This window comes from Pangasianodon hypophthalmus, chromosome 16 (genome assembly GCF_027358585.1).
Source record: "Pangasianodon hypophthalmus isolate fPanHyp1 chromosome 16, fPanHyp1.pri, whole genome shotgun sequence".
In the NCBI taxonomy this organism is placed as follows: Eukaryota; Metazoa; Chordata; class Actinopteri; order Siluriformes; family Pangasiidae; genus Pangasianodon; species Pangasianodon hypophthalmus.
The window spans coordinates 20,794,964-20,809,881 of record NC_069725.1 but is presented as its reverse complement, the minus strand read 5'-3'; the positions used below and the strand labels follow the sequence as shown (position 1 = coordinate 20,809,881).

At 39.5% G+C, this 14,918-nt stretch overlaps 1 protein-coding gene across 1 annotated transcript; it reads right to left on the bottom strand.

The window, feature by feature from the left end:
• Nucleotides 1-1,728: 1,728 nt before the first annotated feature.
• pip4k2ca (phosphatidylinositol-5-phosphate 4-kinase, type II, gamma a) lies at nucleotides 1,729-13,667 on the bottom strand. Its single transcript, XM_026921162.3, has 10 exons — nucleotides 13,240-13,667; nucleotides 12,434-12,531; nucleotides 10,091-10,187; nucleotides 8,705-8,851; nucleotides 5,439-5,585; nucleotides 5,042-5,080; nucleotides 4,782-4,895; nucleotides 2,969-3,233; nucleotides 2,645-2,748; nucleotides 1,729-2,529 (listed from the first exon to the last, which is right to left on the bottom strand). The coding sequence occupies exons 1-10, from the start codon at nucleotides 13,396-13,398 to the stop codon at nucleotides 2,449-2,451; spliced, it is 1,251 nt and encodes a 416-aa protein (XP_026776963.1). The 5' UTR covers nucleotides 13,399-13,667; the 3' UTR covers nucleotides 1,729-2,448.
• Nucleotides 13,668-14,918: the final 1,251 nt, after the last annotated feature.

Genomic DNA, 14,918 nt, shown 5'->3' with positions numbered 1-14,918 from the left:
TGTTTTGGCAACCTGGATATTGTAGTCTTTTTTTTTTTTGCAGTTCAGATTTCCTGAATCTAACAACGAAGGAAAACCATATAGTCAGACAATAGAGGGAAATGCCAGTGTGGAAGGGGAATGTGTACAGTGTCCATGATTACCCTGTGAGGAAGGTATGTGTGTGTGTTTGAGTGTTTTTTTTTTTTTAAGCACATCCTTAAAACACAGACGCTTACCCCTCTGTACCTGCGGTAGAAGGGAACTGACGATAAATGTTTTCATAAGCTAACTGTTTAATAACCTGAAGAAGAGGAAGGTCCTTTAACCAAATAATACCTGGAGTACAAGTGTTGAATTTTCAAATCTGATTAGTCAGAAGGAATTGATTAATTTTCTATAACAAGCTCCGAGAATAGTTCCAGCTGCAGGACAAATCACAGCTTGATATTAATGCACTAGTTTAATTCGTTGTTTCTATAGTAACAACTTAGACAAGGACTTGTATGGCAGAAGCTCCACTAATCTAAGGCTAAAAACAAACTTATTATTTAACAAAGAAAAACATATAATTGGTATTATAGTGAAGTATTCTGTAAGGAAATTTTTATTTATTTAATTTTTTATAATTATGGAAGGAGTCTCCGGTGTTTTTTTTGTCAGGGGAAAAGCTTCAGGATGGAGGGATTTGTGGTGTCCCAGTAACATGACAAGCCGCATGTTTTTTTTTTTTTTTGTCTTATTAACTTCCAGAGACAGTGGTGAGAGAACGACTGCTGATAGCAGTTATAATGTAAATAATAACAGGAATTAACTTGTCTCTTGAACATCGCACAACATTAAACAGAGTGTACAAAAGTACAATGTGTCATTCAATATTAAATACAAATTGTAATCGTTGGCAAATTGCTGTGGTATAAGAGGAAAGAAACAGTTCGGGGCATGGTGCTATGGGAAAATAATCAACTTTGGGGTGGTAACAGTAACGCTGCTTCATGTCAGGCCACATCACGCCAGTGTCGTTGATTATTTTCTTATAACAGCACACCCCCAAGTGTTTTAATCCTTACTTAACAAGAATGCCCTCGAATTGAATTTCATTTCAACTCACTGCCTCATCATCAGAGGTGAAAATATCACACAAAAATGCTTCTGCGTGCCGTCTTTCAGCGTGACTGAAGATTTAATGGCTCCTTACATCTTGTTGTTTTGTGTTGAGGTTTGTGTTGGCTCTGCTTCCCACCATTTCCAGATTTAATCGCCTGCCTTGCTCTGTTCCAGCCTCGAGCAGCGGCTCGTCAGCATTTTAAGCGATGCAGTGGGGTCCTCACTTTTTCTCCCCTGTCTCTTCCTGCATTTTTCCATCCATTGTTAAGGACAGTCATGTCGTGTTTTTTTTTTTTTTTTTTTTGGTTAGAGCAACAGGAAATGGTCTGTCAGCACAATTTGAATCTTCTGGAAGAGGCCAGGAGGATCCTGTCCCTGACCCCCCACTATTTACAGAGGTGCACTTATCTGAAGCTAATAAATTCAACATTCTTTATCAAGTGACAGCAAAACTGATTAAGTTAAAGAAAACGGTTCATTTCTTGTTTTTACATGTTTTAATTGCATGATTGCCATTTTTCTAGTGTGTATTAAACTTATATGCTTAGGTCTTATTTGACCAATAATTGAACCAAGCAAAACACATTAGAACTCGTGTAAAATATTAAAGTTCTTTCTTAATAAAAACAAACTCAAGCTGTGTTTCTGAAAATTGTCGAAAAAATATATTTGGTCCAAACACTGAATTGCAATATAAATAAAATGAAACAACAAGGCATGCGATCCTAGTTCTGTTCTCTAAGCTGCAAAAAAAAAAAAAATTCTCATCTAAACTGCATAAAATAGCTAGAAAACATTTGGAACTATATATTCTAGGCATTTATACAAATATTCAACATTCAAAATATTGCTTTTCTCTAGCCATTAGGTATAAATGCTAACAAATTACATTTATTAACAATCACTCTCTAGTGCAGCTTAAAGAAAGCAAAGCTGCTAAAGGCGGTGTGCTACAGAGAACAGCAGGTCGCGTTACGCCGAGAACAACAAGGCAGCTCTCTTTCCTCCGTTCTGAAAGAGAGGAAGAGAGAGATACAAAGAGAAGAAGAGCTCGCTCACCTGGGAGGACATTTTAGTGTATGGTACTGCTACAGGTTCACATTTATCAGAGAAAAGTATACTCCATTAATGTAGATGAAAGATACGTGATATTAGAGAATGGGTTTCAGGCTCGTCTCACATAAATAAATATGCACATGATTTTGTTAACATTAATCAGAAGCTTTACGTTCATTCTTGCTTACATAGCATACATGTGCTTATGTGATCATGGTAGTTTTTGTAAAATATATACAAAACAATCAGAAATACCCGAACCGAACAACATGGAAAGACAACTGAGATTAAGACTGTGAAGATGCACTATGCAAAAATAGTGGAGATGAAGTCGCGGAATCGTTTGGCATATTGCTCAGGATGAACTGTGGATATTTCTGCACCAGCCTGGGAAAAAAAAATAATTTATTCATTTCAATACTTCAAATTTAATAATAATAATAATAATAATAATAATGTAAGTAAGAATACATAAATGTATGATTTGTGTATTATTTCTCACCCCGTGCTTAACTGTCTTAGCTGCATGCGCAGCTTTCTTCTTGGTATCGTACTGCGTCAACACGTCTATAAGACCCATGAAGTACACCTCCCTCTGCGGCGCGCCTGGAAACCGACACAAAGTGACATGCTTACTGTACAACTCTCTCCACCAATCAGAGCCATAAAGGTCAACATATAATCAGCACTTCCTCTGTTATCCACTTGACCTAGTGTTCTTGCCAAACGAGTGAGGGAAAACACACTTCCCAAATGATGTGTCAACTCTTCCCAACCTTTCCAAGAAAATAGCTACTGCTTCCTCTCACCTTTCCAAGAAACTAACCTGGGGCGCTTTTGACGGCGTAAACGTCCAAGTAGGGGTCAAACTCTCCAGGGCCCATGGGTTTAAAAGAGTTCATGTAGCCGGCGATCCCTTCGGGTGATGTGCCGTAGGAGCCGACGTGCGGTGTGGGGTTGACGCCGTTCTCCGCCTCCCCTTCATCCTCGCAGCTCGGCTCCTCTGCTTCCTCTTCCTCACGCTCGGCCCGCGCCACGTCATGGATCCCCAGCAGCAGGCTGTAGTCCATTATCTTCAGCTTCACCAGGAACTACGAAATACAGATATGAGCATAAATAAACACAGCAAACTAGAAATAGATAATCTAAACCTAAATGGATAATCTATGATTTAGGGAGAAAGCTAAAGCCCTTCCTTTCAATGGTAACTCTAAAGCCACGCCCTCAAAACACAAGCACACCACCTCCTAGGTTGAGCACAGGGCTGTAGGACTCCTAAGACGTTTTCTGCATTGACTTGGACTTGTCTCCGACTTATTGGCATTTGTACTTGGTATTGGGCATTGGTCTCGCTAAATATTTTCTTGGTCTCAATCCAGACTTTGTAAAAATTATATCTGTGTTGTCTTTTCTTTTCACATGCACAAAGTTTGACAAGAAGTAATTCTTTCTTCTAGAAAACAGCCTAAATAGTGCTGCAATGCATGAATGAAGCCACCTAGTTTAGCCTCGAAAAGGTTTTGATGTTTTTTTTTGTTTGTTTTGTTTAGTTTTTTTGTGATCTTGAGATCTTAACTTGGCCTCACTTTCATTTGAACTCGATCTTGCCTTAAGACCCTGTTAAGACCCGGTCTTAACTTGATCTTGGACTTAACAATGGCGGTCTTGACTACAGCTGTAGCACACTAGGTGAAAAAGAGGAGCATTCTGAAAGGACAGGTGTTAATTAACTGTTAATTTTCTCTTCTGAGACACAAAAAGTATTCCAACTGCCCACCTTTAAAGGATTTCTTGAAATTTCTTCGAATATATCAAACATCAGGGTTGACTAAGAACATGCAGTATCTTGGTTATATATCTGGTGTAAGTAGACTATTCGACTAACCAAGAGTTTGTTATACAGTCAACTAATCACACAGTGGCCTGACAAAAAAAAAAAAAAGTCACAAAGCTATCATCCACTTCATAGAGCTCCTAATGAGCATGAGACATGGCCAGTTTGTTTCCCTGCAACAATAGCTGAGAGAGCAACTAAAACAAAGCTGAGAGTGCCAATATTTTATTCTTTCTTGCTGGCACAAGGGAAAAAGTTGGTTCTCACAAGAGCACACCCACTAGTGTTTCCAGAACAAATGTCACCATTTAGAGTTTCAGAATATTTATGTAGTTAAAGAGCAAAAAAAAAATTCAAAATCCTCATTCAACCGTTGCCCCAAATGTCACCACTGGGTATGAATAAACAATAAATCAAAACAGCTAGCCATCTATTTAAGATCCCATTTTGTACTTTTACATTTTATCTATTTTAATCACTTCTTTTCAAAATGCTAACTCAATTTTCCATGGTTTAATATGCACTACTGATAATATTTACTATGTCTGTGGAGGTAAACTGCATGTTTATATTATTGTAACAAAGCTTGAAGTAGCTTAAGCTTGCTTGGTTATTTCATTCATTTTGTCGACTTCCAGGTTTTAGGTTTTAGCCTAAATTGATTAATTTGGTGCTGCTAAGTAAAGCAAAATCATTTCAACCACGCCACACTACTGAACAATCAAAATCCTCATTTTGAAGGATTCGAGGACTTGACATCACTAATACGACGTCATATGATTGACTCCAGTTTGAATTCTCGTACCTCAACATCTCTGTTGAGCTTCTCCAGGATCTTCTCTTTCTGCTCCTCTGTCACGTATACCTTTTGCATGTTGTTCCTGAAATCTACGTCCTTGAAGGTTGGTAACTCTTTGACCTGCCGTTACCACGGAGACAAAAACACAAACATGGTGTCACTCTGATGTACTTTTACAAATTTCTTATGGAAAAAAGAGAGAGAGAGAGTGTGTGTGTGTGTGTGGGTTGGTTGGTTGGGGGGGGTTGGGGATTTTCCTGTCATACCTTCTCTTTATCACTGGCCTCTCGAGACACCAAGGAACCCTGCATTAAATGAGCAGTTTGATTAGGATTATGCATTTTTTTAAACATAACACATTCATCACACATGGCAAAGTGATGACTCATCATAAAATAATACTAAAACTCTAACACATCTGCTTGGTTGTAGAGAACACCCCCTTGTGGCATATTATTATTAGCACAGCTGAAAAATGCAGGGGAATTTAGGAAAAACATGGGGAATAACACACTCTAAAGATACAAATGTAAAAATATGATTAAATATGCATGTACAATTTACACATCGTCTGAACGTTTTACATCAAGTGCCACAAAAGTGCACAAAAGACCAGAACAAAAGACCACGCTGTGCTGTGAGTCAAGTTCTCGACCCTCTCACCTTCAGATCGTATTTTCTGTGCACGGTGAGTCGGTGGCTGAACATGTTCCTCATGACGATGAGGTAGGTGTCCTCGCTCTCCACGCTCACGCGGTACATGCTGAGGAACTGAGGGAGGAGCGTGCTGCCATGACACTTCACTATGTGCTACAGGAAAGCAGAGAAGCGACAGTGTCTTATATCAAACTGGAATTATAGAGTAAACAATTACAGATAAACAGATTTATAGTAGAGATGTTGAAACGGATGTTGTATAGTCTTTTGTCTAATATTTAATGTTAAAGGCAAAATTAAGGACATCCTGGATGAGCTGTGTAATAAAATAATGTTTTACATGTAAAATATAAGGAATAAAAAAGGAAAATAACCAACGATGGGATGGTGCGATGTTACCACAACAACACGTCCTGAAGTGTTTCATTCTGTATACAACAGGTATTTGTCAATTTATTTTATTTATTAGAGAACATGTACTTTTTATCCATTTATTGTACTCGTTACAATGAAAGTTAGTGCCCGTTATCACAGCTATAAACATTCATTCTCTCACCAGCCTCTCTCTATTTTTCTCTCTTAAAGTTAAATAAGAAAAAAATGTGATTTATCAGTGTAAACTCCTGTCCTGAAGCCTTTCCCATAGCGGAAAACTTAAAGTATACAGCCTTACCTGACTGTTACAAAGCACTGAAACTGGAGACTCCTTCCAAAAATGATAAATAAAATGTCTGCCATACAAGTCCCTGTGTAAGCTGTTACTATAGAAACATAGAATGAATGACTCTACAGTCAGAACTGCTGTTATAAAAAAAAATTAAACACCACCTTCTGACCAATCAGATTTGAGAACTCGACAGTGCTGTGGTATAAACTGAAATATTCTCAGCTGCCACCAACTGCCACATAGTTCTTTCCCTTGTGGGATTGATACACTACATTGTTCTGAGTTTTGTCTGTTTCGAGCTGTTCACAGTAACAACAACTGGTTATTCTTTAACTGCACCATGTGACCTATTATAGAAGGTTCATGTGTGTATGGAGTCCCACTGTGTGCACATTACATTCAGAGCAGAGATGTTGACACAGAGCAAGAAGAAACATTTCAAGGCCACTTGCAAGCTTGAACATCGGTTTATGACGCAGCAAACATTCCGAACTCCTGAAATCGAGCCCTCGGGATGTGTGCAGAAGCTGGAAAACCTCCAAATACTGGAGCAAAGTGGCAGCTCTGATCACTAGGAACATTCTTCTGCAGTGCGAACAGACAAAAGCCACTCACATACTTTTAGAAACAACTGACAAACAGCTACTGCAGTAGGGTGACAATGTTCCTGTTAACATGTGATAGGCAAGATTCCATTTAGTGGTTTGGAATGTTTGGAAGAGACATGATGAGTCAAAATGAGACCAAACTCTTTTCCATTTGTTGAGGAATAACTATAGAAATGTGTGACAGAAAAAAAGAGCAAATTTTATGCAGAAATTAGGTGTAAACATGCCAGGATCTTCATCACGTGCCTTGCTGTTACAGCAAATTAATCAACGATGGGGTAGTCTGATGGGTCTTGACGTCAAGTGGAGTTACTGTTACTACTCTGACGTTGATTGATTTCCTATACCAGCACATCCCAAGGTGTGTTACTGCTCTTATATCACAGCAATTTGCCATGCTAATAAATTTTTTATTTAAAAAAAAAAAAAAAACAGACACATTGTACTTTTTTCCAGTTTAAGAAAGAAGGTAGAACATTCTCAAAACAACGTTAGTTCCTGTCACTTATATTAAAACAGGTATAAAAGTTGTTCCCTCACTGGCCTCTCTTTTTTCTTCTCTAAGACAAAAAAAAAAAAAAAAAAAAAAATAACGAATCAGAAAGTGTCCTGAAGACTTTCCCATGGTGGAAAAACTTACTGACTGTTACACAGATCTGACACTGGTGACTCCTTCCATAAAAAGTTTAATCAATTTATTACGAGGTTTACTTTAGGTGGCGTGTCAGCAAGTTAACCCCTGTAAACCCCTGATTTGCTCTGCAGTTGGAACTACTGTCAGAGCTGCAGTTATGTAAGGAAAAACACACAACAGGCTGTGCTGTTATACAAGAATAATACACGCTGGGGGTGGTGTGATGGGGTATGACACGAAGCGGGGTGCCACTATTCAGTCATTCCCTCACCTCCTTTGTCTCCTAAATGTCTCCTAACAAAAAAAAAACCGTCACCACATCAACAATTATGTTTTACTTTAAGCAACACTTTTGTTAATCCGTTTATTATTAAGTCTTAGCTTATGCGGATTGTCCACTGTATAAGTCCCAGGATATGAGCTGCTGCTATATAAACAATAATGTATTAGAAAGAGCGGATTAATATTAATCTGTCATTCATGTTACAGCTGGAGCTACTGTCCGAGCCGTGCTGTTATATGAAAATAATGCACACCTTCTGACCAGATACAGATTCTGTGGTATAAAGAAAACGAATCAACACCTTCTAATCAATCAGATTCGAGAATTCAATAGTGCTGTAGTATAATCAGAAATAATGTGATGTTTCTTGTAGTTTCACAAAATCAAACTGCTTCTTTTCTGCACCATCACAAAAGAGCTGACAAGAGAGACAAAAGTCAGGAGTACAAAACTAAAGTATTTGCCTACACCCAGGAAGTGATATGGAAATATACAAGACCGAAAGCTTATGAAGGTAACATGCACCATACACTGTTGCCCTATTTTCCCTTACTGGAGGCCAGAAAGGGGATAAATATAGACAAAGAGTGAATTCAGACGGATGATTTTTCAGGACACGAGCACAAATTTAGAACGAGATCAGTATGTAAAAATTCGCAGATGGATAATGTCTGTGAGCTGTTTCACTCTCAACATTATGGGCATGTAAGGACACTGTTCACAGCACACACTTAGTATTTGTCAAATCTTAATCTTAATAATTGATGACAGATTGCAGTCATGTGGTAAACTTTCAGTAAGAAATGTTTTCCCAGGAAGTTGAGCAAGAACACCTTTTAAAGTTGACCTTCAGATTAACGTCAGCTGCGGTGCTGCTAATTTTGTGGTTCATTGTTTACACAGGTGAACATCGCTACTATGCGGCATAAAACTTTTTAACTTCCTCAGAAATCTATTAAAACAATACCTCAGGCAAAAGGCAGCCAGTTTCATTTCTGCTTTCATGTTCATAACCATATGAGAAATTTAAACTCGCTTTATGCTGAAGTCCAGGTCTTGCAGTAAGAGACGTGAGAGTACCTGGTGATATTCAGACAGGATGCTGTGCATGTCGGCCACGTCCTCACTGGAGATCTGCTTCACCACCAGAGTGCGGTCGTATGAGATGAAGAGGAGACCTTCGCCTTGTCCCTCACCCTTCACCGGTGGACTGCGGGTCAGAGAGGCCTGAGGGGACACACACACACAAACACCAGTTCAGCTCCGCAGAGATCAATGAAAAGATCCTCGGAGGCTGAGAGAAAATTAATTTTACCAAAACAACCCTAGCTTATGTTGGTGAACACAATATTTTTACCAGATGTGCACCAAGCAACAGTAAAAAAAATTATAGCAAGGCAACTGAATAATCACCAGCTCCTCCCTTTTTTACTGACAAGAAAGCACATAGCTCTGCCCACTTTCTTTGCAGCTTGTGAGTTCATAGGTCAAAATTCACCCAGATAAAGCGGGCACAAAAGGAAAGTAACAGCTACCCAGAGCAAATGCGCCTTTCACGTCCCGCGTCCTTTCCCCTTCAGTGAATTACCTTTTTCGCATTTGTTCTGACTGTTGCTTTGGCTGAAAAAGCAGAAAAGTGTAGTTCACAGGTGTCTCCTGTATCATTGTGGCAATCAAATTTCATAAATGTTGCCACCTCTGAAATAAACATTGCTCAACTAGTTGCACTTTACATGGATTTTTTTTTTCCATAGCTAATATTCTATTACTCTAAAATACCTGAGTGTCATTTCTGTATCACTGGAATATTTGTACTCCTTTATCTTCTTAAATCTTCTGGCTGTATCTATGAATATTTGAGAATATCCAAATAAAAAACTTTTAAACTTCCACATTTATGACACAAGAGGGATCTTACTCTCAGAGTCTCAATCTGCATATAATTTGCTTAATGGTATTAATTTAACAGTAGCCAAACCTGTCACCATGAAAACTAATGATTATTTTTGCTCCTCAAACAGCTACCTAGCTTAAATGTAGGCAACATCATTCTCTAAAAAAAAAAAAAATCTGCATATCAGACGTGATTGGTTATTTTTGTGACATCACAACACTGAGCTCATAGGAAGCGTTCAAACATTGTAGTGTAATTTCGGTGTAATGGAAACAACTGGTGTCAACAAATTTGACCCATATTATGTTAGAGAACTCGGAATTCTGAGTTGAATGACCGTGCCGTTGTATTTCTCCCTGTCGGAGGTCAGGTTTCTCCGAGTACAATGGATTGCAGCGTAAAGTAAGCAACAACACCACTGTTTAACTTCGAACAGGTTCCATATGACGCGAGAGTGACTGTGCACACAGATTAGTGGTGTTTACTTTATGAGAGTGCTCTACTGCATCCTAAACAAGGAATTATTGTTTAGTTTCCACAATAATACACTCATGTGGTGAAAAATTTCATACCTGGTAGTCCAGATCCTCGATTCCGAATCGCTCTCGAAGGTTCCTGAACACCTGGGGGCAGTACTCTTTAAATTTAAAATGTCCCGGGAGGTTCTCTCTGTTTAAAAAAAAAAAAAAAAAAAAAAAAAACTCTGGTCACAAGAGACATCACCAGATTTAAGCTTCACTCCTGACTGTGTGTTTCCAGGCCATAATGACTAATATTCAAACCAAAACACACATCCCTGCATTTTCCTAAAGGTTTAAAGAACAACACCAATGACCTACAGTGCCCTCCAGAATTATCGGCACCCTTCATGCAAAAGAGCTCAGATATACAGGGACATTTTAAACACAAAAATGTCTAAGTAATCCAGTTTCTTTCTACAAAACACTGGTTTCAAAATTATCGGCACCCTTATTTTTAAATATTTTTTTGACACCTGGCCTGGAGAGAATCACAGCACAGAGTCACTTCCTGTGACATCTAACAAAGTTGAAGACACTTGTAGAGGGATCATGGTTCACTCTTTGATTCATATTTAGCCTATTACCTGTTTTGTATTGCTCAACTATATACATCTATTTTGAGCTCTTTTACAAGTGTGCAACATCATATTTATACCCCAGGGAAACGATACATGGTTAAAATGCAACAGGGGATTGAGAGTAACTTAAAAAAATTATATATGTTTTTCAAGAATGATAGATATTTTAAATGTTCCTTGGATGTGTCGAAAAATTTTGTCACATATTTCTGAGAGAAAATATTATTTAATGAGAATTCTTTTACTTGTTACAACAGAAAATCTGATTTTGCTAAGAAAATTTGACAAAATTACATCCACTTGGAACAAATAGCAGGAAAACTGGTCTACAATCAATCAAAATCAATAATCTGATTTCTTTTAATAGCATCACTACAGTTTTATTACGTTTTCAAGTTGCGAGTGTCACCATTTTTAAATTAAAAGGCCTAAGTAGTTAAAGTACTTCATTTTATTTTCTTATATACATTAAGACAGTGTATTAGTCTGTTAATTGAAAGCACAATAGACTTGAGGTTACTGGCTGTTAAAATAACATGTAACATTCTTAGTTTAAATTTTATAGTTCTTCACTTTCAGGAACAAAGATTTTTGTCACCATGACAGAATGAAATTTTTTGTTCCTCAAACAGCTAGCTGGATTAGAGGTAGGCAACATCATCCTCTAAAAATCTGCATATCAGACGTGATTGGTTATTTTTGTGACATCACAAAACTGAGCTCATAGGTCATGTTCAAACGCTGTAGTGTCATTTTGGTGTAATGGAAATCATTTGTGACAACAAATTTGACCCGAACGCCTTGGACTCAGCCGAGATCAAATTAATGCTGCAATCCATTGTACATGGAACTCAGGAATTTCCAAGTCTATCTTCCTGAGGTCTGATCTAAACGCCTTCCAGCGCTTCTGCTCGGAAAAACATGGGACGCACAAAGCAAGGTCATATACGTCTGTCACAGTGATCTAATCGTGTTAATAAAATCGGGCCGAGACTAACAGAATTACGGTACAAATCTGTGCCGCCATATTGTTCTGACGTCAGGCGTGTTTATGTTAGAGAGCACGGAATTCTGAGTCGAATGACCGTTTCAATGTACTTTTCCCTGTCAGAGGTCAGGTTTTTCCGAGATCCAAGTACAACTGCAGCATGAAAACCCTGCTCAGACATGCAAAGGTACTTTAAGGTAAGCAACAATACCACCATTTAATTTCAAACAGGCTCCATATGATGTCAGAGTGACGGTTCATAACTACTCACAACTTTGTGATCGTCCAAAGAACCAAATTTCTTTCTAGAACCAAATATGTCCCGCCCCTGGAGGCGGATCTTGCTCTACAGTAATAGATCGTGAGCACTTTTGGTTTGTCGTTGCGTTTTTGGCTGCATGTCTCCCTCGCTGAAAGTATATTTTGCAGAAAGAGAAATTTATACAAGTGCCAGACGCTGCTCTCCATATTTAGCTAGCTCACTAAGCTACTACCTTGTATGTTTAGATTTGGAGATTTGGGTTGTGGCAATTCTTGAATGTTATTGGCTGCAGTCAAGCACTTCCTGTTTCAGTAGGAAATACGTCAACATATGGATTAAACCAGCAAAGAAGTGACTTCATGGACACTAAGTCTAACGTCAACCAGCAAAATGAAAAGATATTAAATGTTTGGGGTTTTTTTTCAATCATTTCACTGGTGTTGATCTGTAAATCTTAAAAAAGACCAGATTTACTGATACACACTGCTGTAGTGCTACAGATGTGCTACAGATGTGCTACAGATGTGCTATAGATGTGCTATAGATGTGCTGTGTGGTGAAGTTACTTGTTGAAAAGATGGTTCTGGACTTTGATTTTGGTGTTGGCTTTAAAGTCATCAGGGAGAAGCATAACTGGGACGGGAACCTGGTTTAGATCATTTATCTGAAGAATAAAAAGGAGAAAGAAACCAAGCAATGCAAAGTAGTGGTAAGGACATTTTATGGAAAATAGTAATATGACCATATGCATATTGTGGAAAAGTATATTTCAAATAACGACCTACAAATCTGTCATATGCACAGAGATGGATTTACATGGTATAAAACCTTCCTGGAAAAAATGTACTATGACCTGAAACTCTATACGTATTTTTAGATACATTTTTAAACATTAGTCATGGTGATCATATTTTTGTCTTTACATCATGGGGAATTCTTGTTTATTAGCTGTTATAAGCGTCTAATGTCATGATTGCCCAATGCACGTCCACCAATCCGCACATATACTGTTTATACTCTGATTCTGCTCATAAACTGTAAATATAAACCACAATCTACTTTGCTTACATGTAGCTGCTAAATACCACATGTAAATTCTGTTTCCGCATTCTACGGGGAAATTTGCTACGGTTATCTTGCCCCATCCGTATTTAGACAAATCCCGCCTCCTGAGCCAGGACTGGTCAAGAATCACGAACGCGCGCTATGATTGGACAGCGTGCATGGCGAGGTAACCAATCCTAGCGCAGGAAGCCGGACATGTCGGAATAGAGGTAGGAGAAAAAGAGCGTCGGTGAGGCTGTTTATAGCCATGCTAGCTAACTGAAAAGGGAGGCGCCTCGGGAAGTTCAAAAGAAGCTGAAGGACCTACCGAATGATTTACTCCCCACATAAAGACGCTGAGCACCGGGTCGCTGGCTCGGAACACCTTCACCTTCTGCTGGACGAAGTTTTTCTTTTTGGTCTTGGTTTTGGCGGCCAGCATGAGCATGGGGCCGGAGGCGCTGCCGGGGTTCCCGAGAGCCGCCATCACGCCGCGTCGCCTCTCCTCCGCTCCTCTCCGCTCCTCCTGCTCCTGCTCCAGCTGTCACTCAAAGTCCCGAGCGAACACACACAAAGCCAGACTGTTTTATTTTAATTTTCCGGGTTTTCTTCTGTACTCAGTCCCACTGCTTTAGCAGACAAATCACTGAAACAGCCCTGCCCCATTCCAGAAAAAAAAAGATGCCTGACAGCCGAGTGAGGAAATCGACAACAACTGGGGAACTTCTGCGGCGGCTCACCTGGGGGCGTCATCACCCCGCTTCTAGATGGACAGCTCCGGGAGCCAATAGGTGGCGCCGTAATCAGGCCACGTGATCTGTTTAAGCCGGAAATATGTTGGCACAACACCTATAGCCCGTATATGACATGTACATAATAGGTACTGTGTGTATGTATGTATGTATGTATGTATATGTGTAATATGTGTGTATATATATATATATATATATATATATATATATATATATATATATATATATATACACACACACACACACACACAGCGATAAGCTATAACATTAAAATCATCTGTCTAATATTGTGTAGGTGCCCCTTGTGCTGCCAAAACAGGTCTGACTGGACACACTCTGAAGGTGTGCTGTGGTATCTGGCACCAAGACATTAGCAGCAGATCCTTTAAGTCCTGTAAGTTGTGAGGTGGGGCCTCCATGGATCGGACTTGTTTCTCCAGCACATCCCACAGATGCTCGATCGGATTGAGATCTAGGTTTGGAGGCCAAATCAACACCTTGATCTCTTTGTCGTGTTCCTCAAACCATTCCTGAGCAATTTTTGCAGTGTGGCAGGGCGCATTATCCAGCTGAAAGAGGCCACTGTCAAAGGTCTGCAACAATGTTTAGGTAAGTGGTACGTGTCAAAGTAACATCCACATGAATGCCAGGACCCAAGGTTTCCCAGCAGAATATTCCTCAGGGCATCACACGACCTCCACCGGCTTGCCTTTTTCCCATGGTGCATCCTGGTGCCATCTCTTCCTGGTGCCATGATGTAAAAGAAAACGTGATTCATCACACCAGGCCACCTTCTTCCATTGCGGTCCTGGACTCTCTGACCGGTCTGCGGCTACGCAGCCCCATACACAGCAAGCTGCAATGCACTGTGTGTTCTGACACCTTTCTATCATAGCCAGCATTAACGTTTTCAGCAATTTGTGTTACAGTAGCTCTTCTGTGGGATCGGACCAGAAGGGCTAGCCTTTGCTCCCCACGCACATCAGTGAGCCTTGGGTGCCCATGACCCTGTTGCTGGTTCATTGGTTGTCCTTCTTTGACCACTTTTGGTAGGTACTAACCACTGCATATCGGTAACAGCCCACAAGACCTGCTGTTTTAAAGATGCTCTGACCCAGTCATCTATCCATCACAATTTGTCCCTTGTCAAAGTCACTCAGATCCTTACGCTTGCCCATTTTTCCTGCTTCCAACCCATCAATTTCAAGAACTAACTGTTCACTTGCTGTCTAATATATCGCATGCCTTGACAGGT

What these genes read in the sequence shown, in the direction of transcription:
- pip4k2ca (XM_026921162.3), bottom strand. Translation starts at nt 13,398, where the DNA reads ATGGCGGCTCTCGGGAACCCCGGCAGCGCCTCCGGCCCCATGCTCATG. An exon ending in CAGAACCATCTTTTCAACAA is followed by an intron (nt 10,188 to 12,433) that starts GTAACTTCACCA and finishes TTTTTTAAACAG; the next exon opens with AGAGAACCTCCCGGGACATT. An exon ending in CTAAGACAGTTAAGCACGGG is followed by an intron (nt 2,530 to 2,644) that starts GTGAGAAATAAT and finishes TTTTTTTCCCAG; the next exon opens with GCTGGTGCAGAAATATCCAC.